The sequence below is a fragment of the Triplophysa rosa genome, linkage group LG4, assembly GCF_024868665.1.
Source record: "Triplophysa rosa linkage group LG4, Trosa_1v2, whole genome shotgun sequence".
In the NCBI taxonomy this organism is placed as follows: Eukaryota; Metazoa; Chordata; class Actinopteri; order Cypriniformes; family Nemacheilidae; genus Triplophysa; species Triplophysa rosa.
Window position 1 is genome coordinate 31,501,026 of NC_079893.1, and position 13,927 is coordinate 31,514,952.

Consider the following 13,927-nt stretch of genomic DNA (forward strand, 5'->3'; position numbering starts at 1 on the left):
TCTCTCTCTCTCTCTCTCTCTCTCTCTCTCTCTCTCTCTCTGTCTCTCTCTCTCTCTCTCTCTCTCTCTCTCTCTCTCTCTCTCTCTCTCTCTTGCTGAATGTGTTGTGTTGTGATCAGGATGTGCTGACAGTGAGAGATCTGTGCGGTCTGATCCAGTACGCCACACTCAGACCCACTCACAACGTCATGAAGCCCAGGTACACACACACACACTTACATGTGTGTGTCATGATTACACAAAGAGTTTGATTGACAGTGTGTGTGTTCAGCTGGTTCTGCGTCAGCGGTGATGATGGAGTCTCTCGGGTTAATGTCATGATTCTGGACGGACTCACACAGACTCACTTCTACAGATACTTCAGTCACTTCAAACACCTCCGCAACAAATACACTGCTGTGAGTCTCTCTTACACAACTGCACAATGGATTTCTGTATGCAAATTGTGAACGAAGTGTTGTGTTGTGTTGTCAGAGATGGAGTCTAGCGCCCTCCTCAAGTGACCTGATGTCTGATCTCCTCAACTCTGATGTCGCACAATCTGTAGGACACGTTAAGATCTCAGGTACACCATTTAGCAGCGGATGTGTTGTGTATTGATTGTGTTGTGTTTGATTGTGTGTGTGTGTGCGTTGCAGCTCCGCTCATGCTGAATCCCGTCATCCGTCGGTTCGGTCTGAGAGCTTCAGGGCTGAGCGCTTTTGTGCTGAACGAACAGGACATGATCAAACACAACTTCCCTGTGAAGGGTAACACACAAACATGTGAATGACGTACACGTTTCTCTCGCCTGTTGAGCAGTGTCCCATGATGCTTTGCAGGTGGGCGGGGCTGCGAAGGTTTGGTGTGCACTCAGAGCGACGGGCCGGTGACTGACAGCAGCCCTCTGTTTGGACTGGACTGTGAAATGGTGCGGTGCGGTGTTGTGTTTGTGGTGTTGTTAGTGTGCGACGGATGGCTCTGTGATGGTGCGTGTTTGTGTTACAGTGTTGGACTTGCGCTGGTCTGGAGTTAACTCGGGTGGCTCTGGTGGACGGCACTGGACAGTGTGTACTCGATGAACTAGTTAAACCGCACAACCCTATAATAGACTACAACACCAGGTACACACACAGACGCTGGTCTTAGATTGTGTGTTGTGTTTTGTTGAGCGAGTTTTGTGTCGCAGGTTTTCTGGAATCACGAGTTTGATGCTCAACCCCGTAAACACTCGACTGACAGACGTTCAGTGTAAAATCCTGCAGCTGTTGCCTCCTGATGGCGTTCTGGTGGGTCACTCGCTGGAGAACGACCTGCGGGCCCTACACGTGAGTTCACACAACAAACACTTTTGTGTAGAAACATGAACGTCGCGTGATGGGCTGTGTGATGTTTTTCAGCTGATACACCGTCACGTCATCGACACGTCTCTGCTGTACCGTAAAGAGTTCGGTCAGAGGTTTAAACTCAAACACTTAGCTGAAGTGATTCTCAAGTGAGTCCACGCACACACGCATGCACACACGCACACACACACACACACACACTTCAGTTGATTGTGTAAGAGTACATGTGTGTGTTATAGAAGAGAGATTCAGTCAGAAGAGAGGACAGGTCATGACCCCTGTGAGGACGCTTTGGCCGCTCTTCATCTGGCTCAATACTTCATCAGTAAAGGACCCAGAGAGGTGTGTGTGTGAGCTACACAACACACAAATACACTAGCGTTCATGACGGAGTGTCACATGTCAGCCGGTGTGTGTGTGTGTGTGTGTGTCAGGTTGTGAAGGATCATCTGAAGGATTTGTGGGAGGTGGAGTTCTCTGGTGACAGTGACTCAAACACTCGTCACAGCAGCAGGTGCTTCATGTTTCTGACATTTGATTTGATGTGAAGCGTCTGAAGATGTTTCTGTCTGACAGCTCCTCTCACCAATCACACAGCTCCCTCGCCTTCGGACACGCCCTCTACACATCCGGCAAATCCGCACTCTACCTGAGCACAAGAACAGATGACACACACTCACTGACCAATCAACGCTTGTGCAGAAGACAACACTGCACAACTAACAGAGAGGTGTGTGTGTTATACACAATTATACATTATACAAAAACCTCACAAACAAGAAACCCAATTGTACAACAGTGTGTGTTTTTTGTGAAGGTGGTGTGTGTGTTCAGGCGTGTGGTTCAGTCTTACACACTGAGTGTTCTTCAGTTCTCATACAGTGAAAATCTACAACAAACAGCAGCACAAAGACAACAACATCTACAGCAGGTAACCGCACACACACAAATGAATTGAACATGAAGAACATCATGTGTGACTGAACTCAAACTGTGTGTGTGTGTGTGTGTCTCAGATGAGTGTGTGTTTGAGAGAGATGTGTGTGTTGTACGTCGGGCCGTGGTCCAGTGATACAACAGAGAAACAGATACACAAACTCTTCAGACGCTGCGGTCGCGTGCGGACTGTACGATTCCTGCACAACACACATGGGGTAAGAACACACAAACACACACTTTTACATGAACTCCTCACACGTGTATCACGAGTGTGTGTGTGTGTGCGTGTGCAGGTTCACGCTGAGGTTGTGTTTGATCATCTTGAAGGAGCTCAGCTGGCTGTCAATCATCTGACGGAACATCACATCACTGACTGTCACATCAAGGTCTCATCATCATCACACACATCACCCTGATACAACACACACAACAACATGATTGTTCAACACATTCGCTCTTGTTACTTGAGGAGGTTGTGTTACTTCACTTGTGTGTAGGTGCGTCGTCCGGTACACGAGTCGTGTTTGGATCTAGATGAGCGCGTCTCTGAACGTCAGCGTGATGTTCTGAACCGTCACACGATCTATGTGTGTAATCTGTCCTCTAAACATCATCACCGTGACGACCTGCTGCAGACCTTCAAACAGTTCGGCACCGTTCAACACATCTTCAGACCTGCAAAGCATGCTGGGAAACGCCACTGCAGACACGCCTTCATCAGTGAGGACACATTCTGTCCGTCTGTGTGACGGTATGAAAACAGCGATGAGATGAACAAACCCGTGTGTGTGCGTGTGTGTGTGCGTGTGTGTGCGTGTGTGCAGCGTTTGAGTGCAGTGAGAGCGTTCAGGCAGCAGTGGGCGTCGCCCTGCAGATGGGTAACAGGAAGTTATCGGTGTGTCACGCTCTGACCCCGCCCCACATGACCTCATGGACACACACGCAGGCCGTGGTTACAGAAACCAGCGCGGAAACAGTGGAGCAGAGAGAGGGATGTGATGTGAGTGACAGCTGTCAATCAAACTATCCATTAGTAAAGACAAAAGACACGTGGTGATAAGAGATGATGATGAGGAGGTGTTTCTGTATGTCAACAGTCGTCTCATTTGATTTCTCCTGGTCACGTTCAGCAGCTTCAGATGGAGCATCACATACAGAAACTGGATGGCAAAGTGGGAAAAGTGTTTGGAGCGCTGGAGAAGAACTGCATGAGCATCGTCATCCTGCCAGGAATCATGAGGTACTCACACACACACACACACACACACACACACACACCTTCATGATGTGCAGTGATCCGTGTGTGAGATGTTCTCTGTTTCCAGCGCTTCTGTGGATTATCTTGGCTTGTGCTTCATTCACATCAAACGTGACGACACCATCTAGTTTTCCGGTGGAGCCTCGTTCTGACTCCGCCCACTGGAAGGGTTCAGCTGTGAAATGTTTTTACACTCTGAAATGAAAGTCATTCCTGCCGTTGTGTTCGTTCTCTGCTTTAGGAGTCTTCACACTCTTCAGTCAGTGTTTATAAAGCCAGCAGTGATTCGTGAGGAAACACTTTGTGATTGGTATATGGAGCTGAACGTCATTCACGTGTTTGATCTATAGTGGGCTGTCACAATATCACCACCACCAAAAGAATTTGTGTTAATATTCCTGCAGTTAAATGATAGTCAGTCACATTCATCTTGAATTTGTGTGTCTTGCTCTTTTTGTGGGTCACAGTGATTGTGATTCACCGACACAGACTCCATTAACACAATATCAATAATCGCAGTTATTTATCTCGTAATGTTAATACGGGCATATTGTGACACTCCCAATAGAAATCATTCAATCGTCTAGAAACCCATTTACAGAAGGCATTTGAACAACAGTTTTATTGTCCTTTCATTTCCTCTACAGGGTAGACGTTCAATTAACTTCGTTACAGAGCTCTGCCTGAATAGATTGTTTTTAATCGAGGGGACAACTGGATTTATTATTAAAAATATCAAACATGATGCCGTATGTTCATTTCTAATGACTAAATGATTGTCATTTAATGGCTTCTATAAAATGTATGGGATTTGTATCATCACAGAAAGTAAACATTAAAATGGAGGCCATTTCTAGAATGTGCTTCATGACCTCCGACTGTGCTCATGATGTGTGTGATCTTCATGCAAACACAGTGACATTTCTGTAAAGAAGAGTCAACGCAGACATACTAAGAAAGATTCTTTAATTCGATCTCCCCTGCAGGAGAACATATTTTAACATTTCGTGATACAAAAACAAGATTATAACATTTCTCAAAACATTTGACACTTTTTTTTACTCTCATTAATGTGAATGAAGAGGAGGCATGAAGACAGAAGACCCCTCATGAGAAATAAATAAACTCATGTCATCCATCCATCACGACACATTTAAAAATGAGGGACTAACACACTTCTAATCCGTGTTAAAATATCACCACACACGCGCGCAGAGAGAAAACAGCTCAGTGAACTTCAGCCACAGACAAGATGAGGGTGGGGTCACAGGAAGTTGCCATGTCACTTGTAGGTTTTAAGTGCAGTCTTCTGATTGGCCGTCAATCAGACCTGGACAGAGCACGCTCTCATCAGTTCTTCAGCTTTCGCTACCAAACCTGAGGAACGTCGAAGAGCGGCGGAGTCGTCTCTGAAGCTACACACGGATAACAAACATCAAAAGTTTGTGTTTAACAAAACACAGCGCCGTCATTCTGTGCCCACACACTCACCGTCTGACTTCCTCTTTTTGTGCTTCCGTTTACCTTGACTTGGCTCCGCCTCTTCCTGACCCTGGCCCTGACACGCTCCACCTTCATCAGTCCTGAAGAAACAACAGTAAAGCAGATTCTGAGTCATTACATCATCCATACGAGGGAGCCAATGGATGAAAAGAAAGACCTACTGCGGTCCCAACCAATCGACCGCCCCTTCAGAGCCGCTGACGTCAGCATGTGTTTGCGAACCGTCTCCTATAACAAAACATGAGTTACTGCAGCTCATGACAACAAACCTTTGCAAACACTAGTGCGATGTGTAACACGCCTCTTAAGGTCAACGGGCTTCATTCATGAAACACGAGCAGAACTCATTTTTGTGTGAATCGTTCGTAAAGTCGTTCAGACGAAAATTTACAGATTCATGAAAGTATTCGTATTTTCAAAATGTTAGTTGGTACGAAAGAAATGTACACCTGCTCCCTAGCACGAGTAAATGGTGCGTGAAATATTCAAACGTCCTTTATTCTTTTAGACAAACTGATGACACCGTGTTGATGCACTAGGTATCTTAATGAGATTTCACCAGTTCTTTCTTTAGTTTTTTGCTCTTTAATTTTATGGTAAATGGATAGCATGTCGTTTTACACAGCAGTCCAATCACAGCGGAGGAGGGGCGGGACAAACACTACATTGACAACCATCATACACAACAATGGAGAAGTTAATATTGCTGGTTACTGCATTTTATACTCCAAAGCACCACCGGCTGGCCTTCAGAAGAGCACCAGACATTATTTCACTTGGCTACAAATGTTTTGGTAGACTCATGTTAATTCATTCATTTATTGTTAGGCATATAGCCTATTAGTCTCTTATGCATTTATGCAATATAAAGTAGCCAAACCAGATAAAGTCCAGAGGATTCCAGCATTCCTAGATATGTAATTTGCATAGCTGTAATTCATTGGCAGGGATTATGCTAATTATTAATGAGCGTGCACGCGAATGATTGGAATTCATTAACACACACGTTTTATCAAATCTGACATTTATGAAGCATTTGTGAATCCGGAGGAAAGTTTTCAGGAAGGTAAGCTTTACACGCAAATTACTCTGAATTTATTTACGAATGTTTCATGAATGAGGCCCACTGATTATAAATGTGTTTGTCACTGTGTCAGTGTTGACAGACACCGATATAAGAAACTCACCATCAGTTTTGATCTTCTTCACACTGCAGTAATGAGTCCAGCTGCTGTCAGCATTACAGTTCTGGTCCTCCAGAGACGGACTGATGCTTCTCTTCATTGAATGCTGCCTGCACACACACACACACACACACACGCAGTTATACCTTTGTACATGTATACGTACAGGTTATACAGGTTTATACACACTGCAATGTGTCTGAGGAACTCACCGGCTGTGGGCGTGGCTGAATCCAGAGGCGGTCGTCATGGCAGCAGCGCTGTAGGAAGCGTCTGCCCACCCATCATTAGCCCACCTCCTGTTAGTGTTTGTGCTCTTCTGTCTGGACTGTAAATACTCAGCGTAGGTCTGGATGCGGTAACTCTCTGCGTAACGGCTGGTGTTTATGGCTGCACACACACAGAGACGTGCACACACAGTGGTGTTCAGCAGGGTTCTGTGCGTGGACCGCTGATGTTCTGAACACATGTTCTAGAGGTGTGAATGTGGTACCTATCTGCACTTGTTCCGTTTGACTGAGAGAAACGAAGGCTGATGTGTCATCAATCCACGACACCTGGATGTTACCTGAGAGAGAGAACACACAGACAGAGCTCAGCACGTAATCAGTCAGATAGACGAGAGCGTGCGTGTGTGCGCGCATGAGTTACCGAAAGCGCTGAAGAGCTGATAAAGGTCACAGGTTTTCCATTCTTTAGGGAATGTGACGTACAGAACGTGATCTCTCTTAGGCTGCACTGAAACACGGAGACAGACAAATGGAATGTATATATTATTCAGATGGTGCGTTGTCAATAATGTCATGTATACAATTCTATTCTGTATGCATGCCATTTATGGAATACATTTTCTGCGAGTATTTATTGTAAAGCTGCTTTGAAAATGAAAAACACTCTCAGTGAATTATGATAAATGTGTGGTGTGTTTGTGTGTCTTACGGTCTGGTCCACACATGTTCAGGTAAGGAATGTCAATCACCCTCATCAGGAACAATCTAGAAAACACAAACATGAACCACACTGACACAGACAGCAGTATACACACCCGTGTGTGCGCGCACGTCTTACTTATTGTAAAAGGGTTCCAGGAGTTTGGAGCGAGCAGAGATGTGACTCTTTGGGGGAGTGAGAAAAGTACCTGAGGAACAAAAGATCAACAATGAACACACACACAGCCTATAGTTATGATAATACACTTTACCTAGAACAGTGGTTCCCAACCTTTTTTCGTTGGGTCCCCCACGTACATATATGACAATCGGAGCCCCCCCAACCCTCATATGTATGTATGTGTGTGTGTGTGTATACACAATTGCTACTCAAACACACATATATAGATAGTAAATATAAATAAATTAAATGAAATAATTGAATCAATTAAATGAAATGGTTAAATATGAGTAATATAAAAGATTTTAATGACATTTTTACTTGAATACTCAGATTTTCAGATTATTTTTCAGGTTGTTTCAGTCTATTTTCAGGTTATTGTATGAACATACAGAGTAAACTGAACGTTATGAAAGAACTGTTAAACATTAACATTGCTGTACTTGCATAAAGAGATGCAGGCTACTGTCAATGACTGCTTATTTTTACAAGGTGTCTTTTCATTTTGCTTGGTTTCATGCTGTCGTTTACCAATTTTTCACCACAGAACACACATTCTGGCCGAGACTTGTCTTGTCCTTCAATAAAACCTAAATTTACGTAGGTTTTGTCATAGCGTCTAAACTTTTTCCTTTATTTCTGACAAAGAATCACCGCATTTATGCTTCTCTGCTATTTTTCCTTTTGATTTTTATGTTAACACGAACGTTGACGCCTGACAGAGGACGTTTCTCGTGTGCGTCTCATAGCGAGAACAGCCAATGACAGTGCTACCACGAAGCCCAGTGTGAATGTCTGCCGATGGAGCCGGGAAAATTTAAATTATTTTATACAAGATATAACTATTTTTGACTGCATTATCTTGGTATTGTACGCGCATGATTTTTTTAAAACATACAAAAATATATTGAAAATGATTAGTGGAACATTTATGCAGCTTTATTTAACCTCAAAGCATGTCAGCTCCCGCGCCCCTCACGTGAACTCTGGGACCCCAGGTTGGGAACCACTGACCTAGAAAACATGTATATTCTTACTTTTTTTAATTAAATATATTGGCGTCTTTCATTCATTAATTAAAACCCAGCTAACATCTCTTAACTACAGTAACACATCGTTTATCATTGCGTACACACATACTTACCCAGATAGTTTGCCATGGAGATGAAACACAGTCCAGTGATGTACGCGTCATAACCGGCTTCATGAAGCTGTTCTGATGACGTGTCATAACTCTGGAAATCGTCAGGACATTCTACACAAACACAACATTCTTCGTTTGATGATTCTGTGTATTTGACAGCCACAACTGAAGTGTGTTGTGTGCACCAGTACCTGTCTGGGGTGATTTGAAAGGTTTCTCTCTCAGCCGTTTGTGTAGTTCTCCCAGAGATGTGTTATGAATGATCTCCTGTCGCACAAATCCATGAACACAAGATGAATGAAACGCAAACACAAACACAGGACCACGGTTTATTAAAGCGATGTCAAGTACCTTAAAGGGTTGCAGGGACGCCATCAGCTTTGTGTCTACCAGCCTGATACACACAAACAGGAAGTTAAGAGCACACACAACAACAGTGAACATGAGTGATCAGTGGTTACCTGGGAAACGCAGTCATCGTCACCTCCTTAAAGTCATCCAGCTCCTGCACAAACACACACACGGTAAGCCATGAGTGTACAATGACACAACTCACAGGTCTGTGTGTTTAACTGGTTACCTCAGGCACCGGTCCACAGAACTGATGGATAGTGTGCATCACGTCCAACAGCATGTTGTGTCCAACAACCAGCTTGCCCTGAGTCACACACACACACACACACACGATTTACACATGATTGAACAATACAGGCTGAAGACACATGAAGAGTTACTCACAGACTTTGAGACGGCTCTGATAACTCTGGAGAAACCCACAGCATCATTCAACTCCTCCTACACACACACACACACACACACGTTACTGCACTGATTGTGTGTTTAATGATGTCATGACAGTGTGTAGTAAATGACAGTGGAGTGAAGTGTGATGTGTGTTTAGGGAGCACCTGCTCTCTCTGTTGTTTTTGCTGTTCTCTCCTCTTCCTCTCCTCATCATCCACCTTACTGATCTGAATGAACCGCTCCTTCTGCAACACACACACACGTTATAAACTCATGTCACAAACACAGCAGTGTGTCTGAACTGCTGTTTAGTGCGTTTAATGTTTGCACCTTGTCATTCTCAAGCGTCTCAACGTGAAGTCCTTTAGAATACCTGCAGAAAACACACACACACACCAGATGAGACACTCATCCTGCACTACATGTTTACACACACACGTTATAACCACAGGTGTGTGTGTGTGTGTGTGTGTGTGTGTGTGTGTGTGTGTGTGTGTGTGTGTGTGTGTGTGTGTGTGCGCGCGTTTCACCTTGAGTTGAGTGTCTGATAGATGAGCTTCCTCTGAAAGCTGAAACACACAGAACTACCCATCAGTACTGCAAACATGTCTGATATCACGCACGCACGCACGCACGCACAAGCTCACCCTGTGCAGGGCTCCAGGTCCACACATTTCTCAGAGTTCTTCAGAAGATCTTCAACTTTCTCTCTGTGCACACACACACACACACACCAGTTTGAATAATGTCATCACGGTTTCAGTGCAGTGACAGAAATAAGTGCGTGTGTGAGACTCACTCCACCGTCTTTATAAATGCTTTCTGGTCTTCAGGGACGTGACTGACACTCATGCTAGAATTGGGTGTGTACGTGATTGGACCGTTGCCGTTGATCTGACCCCGCCTCTCCTCATACTGCTCCCTCAGCTGTGACTCCTCCTCCTGCGTCAGATACGGGATCCCTACGGCAACCGAACATGAATGACAGCTGTCAGTCAAAACCCAGAGTTTGGTGTAACACGCGCACGCACACAGACGCACACTGACCGCTGCGGAAGACTTTGTTAAAGTCGAATCCCTGACTGGCCAAGAAATCAATGCTGGAACTCTGAGGAGACACGATCACACAGCTCGTCATACTACATGCACTCATCAACTCTAGTAGTGTACTGTTGTGAGCTACACAACGACACTACACACAGTGTGCGTCTCACCTGACAGATGAACTTGATGTCTGGAGACGTGCGGTTGAAGGGTTTGGGGAACACGTAGAAGTTGAAGGCTTTAGTGATGTATCTGTGTGCGAGAACACAGCGTGACTGGTGTGTGTGTGTGTGTGTGTGTGTGTGTGTGTGTGTGTGTGGTACATTTATCATCCGGATGTTTTAATGAGCGGTGAGTGTGGTGTTGCTCACATGGATTGATTCTGGTCGTATTTGAAGGTGCAGAGTCCAAACTGGAACAGGAGGAAGTTCATGGAGTGCTGCACAAAATCAACACAACACTCACACATACACAACCTTCATCTCACGGCACATATGGACAACCAGGGCCGTATTAAGACCTCCATGGGCCCCGGGGCTATGAATTACCACAGCCCCCCCCCATAGAACGTGGAACGCATCTCTGCGCTTAAAAATGCGAATTCAGCGCTCAGGAATGTCTTTTAAACATTTACGCGTTTGGCAGACGCTTTTATCCAAAGCGACTTACATTACCCTATACATTTGTTTCTAATTGTGTGCAATCCCCTGGGATCCAACCCACGACCTCGGTGTTGTCAACGCTGTGCTCTCACTGGGCTACAGGAAACACCGACTGCAATTGTTTTCTCCTTAGTAGCGGAAGCAATGCTACAACACTTTTGTTTGTCTCATTTTTAGTCAATTCTCTGAAATGGGCGATTTCGAAAAAAATCGACGCATTAGCCATTTCATTAAGACAATTTGGCTTGTATATAGCGAATATATATAAAATAGAGTTTGTTTAAATACAAAATTAGTGTGCATTAAGTCAAACTAACCTAGAATTGTCGGGCAGGATGACCCTTCATGGGCCCGGTCAACTCCGTCTCGTCAGCTTTTGTGAAACATCCTGATACCTTTGGAATCTTATTAAGTAACTCCTGTCTTCGCTGCTGCTTGTCTCTTAAGTTTTTCCTTTTTTGAGCCCCTCTCTCGCATTTTTTGGCAAAACCCGACATTTTAGCAGCTCTTCAACTTCCCAGCATAATCATTCCCGTGGTTAAGATCATGAAATGTAAATTTGACAATCATTGGAAATCTGATCAATCTGATTTTACCAATCAAATGGCTTTAATTTTTGATTGACCTGCACATAAACCTATGGGATGATTGGCGCGCTAAGGCTGTCCGCATCCACCAATCACCTCCACTCTTTTCGCAGTTTGGGTTGCTCCTGGAGCCAGCACTTTTTTTCCACACGATCTACTGCACCGCGCGTCACAACTCAGAGACGTAGATAATTATTTTAAATATGTAATTTAATTATAATATATTTGTATAAAGGCCGGGCCCCCTTGCGTTAATGCGGCCCTGTGGACAACATTTCAGACCACACACACATGCTGTAGAGCACTCCAAACATCACAATCACAAACAGCACACTGATTGTGTGTGCGCGCGTGCCTTTACCTTTTTCAGTTTGCAGTATCTCTCCTCTGGTGTGTCCAGTCCATTTGTCAGAGCACTGACTGACGGCCCATCACTGATTCCTACACAACAAACACACATTTAAACGCGTGTGTGTGTGTGCGTGCGTGCGTGCGTGTGTGTAACTGACCTGTGAATTCTCCATCTATAGCGATGAAATCTGCCTCTTCTACAGCTTCACACACCTGAGGAAGAGCCTCCTTAAAATCTACACAAACACACAACACACATTAATACACACATAAAATCTAGACAAACAACAGTAATACACGTGCACAGACACAATCGCATTAATTCACACAGCTTAAAACACGCACACAAATTCACACACCAAAACAACATACTGCCAAGCGAAAACACATGACTAACGTTTATGATTGACACATTAATGCACAAACAATTACACACACGGGCGCGCGCAGTGTTTTGCGTGCTGTATGCATGGGATGTGTCGCCTTGTTTCGTGAGTTTGGTTTTCTTACTCTGTCTCGTAACCTCCATCCTGCAAATTAGCGAGACCCAAGCACACTCGGACCTTTAACCCGTGCCGCCGGAAATACTCACGCGCACTTCCGCTTCCGGCCACTCTTCCAGGCAGGCAGCAGGCGGCGCTCTGAAGCCCATATGCGTGAGAGTAACGTGTAGATGTGTCTCAGTGAATGTGTTTCTTTAGAGTTGAATGGGAGTCGCTCGCAGTGAGCAGAAGTGACTGTGATTGGTTCATTCTCAGCAGCAGCATCAGGTGACCAATGACCCACAGACGTCTATCCCATCAGGGTTGATACAACTTCACTTCAATCTCTTATTCTATCAAGGGAAGGGACTCATTCCTGAGGGTCACTCACAATATGATCACAAGTCTGTTTGTCGACTCTGTGTTTTCATTTCTCTGATGTTATTGTATTTCGCTCTGCACTTTAACATTGTTGTAATTATTTAACAATTACTTGTTATTTACTCGTTTCTTGTTCTTATCTGTTAACTCAGTTTGTGTCAGTGTTATTTTACTTTCATTGTCACCACTATACTGTAAAAACAGAAACTTTTTGACATTACCAGCGAGCAGATTAATAATGAAAGTGAAGCTTTGTGTGTGTGTGTGTGTGTGTGTGTGTGTGTGTACTTGTACATCTATATTTGTGAGGACCGGTTTGAGTTGTAGACCAGCGGTGTGAGGACAAGGAGAGTAAAGTGAGGACATTTTGGCCGGTCCTCACTTCCAGAGACCCCTTTAAAGGCTGTTTGAGGGTAAAGACTTGGTTTTAGGGTTTAGGTTATAAACCCTGTGTGTGTGTGTGTGTGTGTGTGTGTGTGTGTGTGTGTGTGTGTGTGCGTGTGTGTGTGCGTGTGCGTGTGCGCGCGTGTGCGTGTGTGTGTGTATGAGAGAGACAGACCTGTGTGTGTGTGTGTATGAGAGAGACAGACCTGTGTGTGTGCGTGCGTGCGTGTGCAGGTGGTGTTGTCATTGTATATGTGGTTCAGTGTTGATCAGAATTTGTTGGTCAGTAAACCGGTCAGCAGGTGGAGTGTTGATGATGTCACACTGTGGGTGGAGCAGCTGGGTGACTGGACCAAACAATACAGAAAAACATTCAGACAAGAACAGATCAGTGGCAGGTATCAGCACACACACACACACAACTAAATGTTTTTTGTCAATGACTTCTATTGTCTTTCTACTGATCTTATGGTATTTTCTGTACTCCACCACTAAACCACACCCTCACACAAACCTTTCAGCATTTTTACAATTTAAAGGGACAGTTCACCCCAAAATGAAAATTCTGTCATCATTACTCACCCTCAGATTTTTCCAAACCTGTATAAATGTCTTTGATCTGCTGAACACAAAGGAAGATATTTGGAAGAATGTCAGCAAGCAAACAGATCTCACCCCCCATTTACTGCCATAGTAGGGAAAATAAATACCATGGGAGTCAATGGGGGATTCTTCAAAATATCTTCATTTGTGTGGTTTGTGTTTGTGCTGCTGTGGCCGCTCCTCCCGCAGTTCATCTGTAACTTTGTGTTCTATGTAGGTCTCTACT

The 13,927-nt window shown here is 44.5% G+C and overlaps 2 protein-coding genes across 3 annotated transcripts in view; one reads left to right on the forward strand and one right to left on the reverse strand.

Annotated features, from left to right (window-relative positions):
• Positions 1–4,380, forward strand: part of LOC130552554 (RNA exonuclease 5-like) — a 6,928-nt gene extending 2,548 nt beyond the window's left edge. Inside the window, exons 2-19 of the mRNA XM_057330903.1 lie at positions 120–199; positions 272–398; positions 475–565; positions 639–749; positions 822–910; positions 988–1,103; positions 1,169–1,307; positions 1,380–1,474; positions 1,565–1,667; positions 1,760–1,839; positions 1,923–2,055; positions 2,143–2,256; positions 2,342–2,479; positions 2,558–2,650; positions 2,762–2,984; positions 3,089–3,264; positions 3,362–3,504; positions 3,590–4,380. Of these exons, the coding sequence (XP_057186886.1) occupies positions 120–199; positions 272–398; positions 475–565; positions 639–749; positions 822–910; positions 988–1,103; positions 1,169–1,307; positions 1,380–1,474; positions 1,565–1,667; positions 1,760–1,839; positions 1,923–2,055; positions 2,143–2,256; positions 2,342–2,479; positions 2,558–2,650; positions 2,762–2,984; positions 3,089–3,264; positions 3,362–3,504; positions 3,590–3,650 (2,112 nt within the window). The 3' untranslated portion in view covers positions 3,651–4,380. The remainder of the gene's footprint in view (positions 1–119; positions 200–271; positions 399–474; positions 566–638; positions 750–821; positions 911–987; positions 1,104–1,168; positions 1,308–1,379; positions 1,475–1,564; positions 1,668–1,759; positions 1,840–1,922; positions 2,056–2,142; positions 2,257–2,341; positions 2,480–2,557; positions 2,651–2,761; positions 2,985–3,088; positions 3,265–3,361; positions 3,505–3,589) is intronic.
• A 91-nt stretch (positions 4,381–4,471) lies between these two features.
• On the reverse strand, positions 4,472–12,478 carry parn (poly(A)-specific ribonuclease (deadenylation nuclease)). Of its 2 annotated transcripts, none has more exons than XM_057330905.1 (26): positions 12,362–12,478; positions 12,010–12,087; positions 11,862–11,941; positions 10,623–10,690; positions 10,422–10,503; positions 10,255–10,315; positions 10,007–10,169; positions 9,855–9,917; positions 9,738–9,776; positions 9,538–9,580; positions 9,372–9,452; positions 9,202–9,258; positions 9,044–9,121; positions 8,925–8,968; positions 8,815–8,857; positions 8,655–8,730; positions 8,464–8,574; positions 7,278–7,347; positions 7,149–7,204; positions 6,861–6,947; positions 6,703–6,777; positions 6,422–6,599; positions 6,213–6,319; positions 5,187–5,253; positions 5,047–5,105; positions 4,472–4,937 (listed from the first exon to the last, which is right to left on the reverse strand). In XM_057330905.1, the coding sequence occupies exons 1-26, from the start codon at positions 12,378–12,380 to the stop codon at positions 4,891–4,893; spliced, it is 1,932 nt and encodes a 643-aa protein (XP_057186888.1). In that variant the 5' UTR covers positions 12,381–12,478; the 3' UTR covers positions 4,472–4,890. The 2 variants fall into 2 exon arrangements, with proteins under 2 accessions (XP_057186888.1, XP_057186887.1); XM_057330904.1 differs by having other exon boundaries at positions 5,014–5,105.
• Positions 12,479–13,927: the final 1,449 nt, after the last annotated feature.

What these genes read in the sequence shown, in the direction of transcription:
- parn (XM_057330904.1), bottom strand. An exon ending in TACGACCAGAATCAATCCAT is followed by an intron (nt 10,504 to 10,622) that starts GTGAGCAACACC and finishes TCTCGCACACAG; the next exon opens with ATACATCACTAAAGCCTTCA. An exon ending in TTTCAAATCACCCCAGACAG is followed by an intron (nt 8,575 to 8,654) that starts GTACTGGTGCAC and finishes GTGTTTGTGTAG; the next exon opens with AATGTCCTGACGATTTCCAG.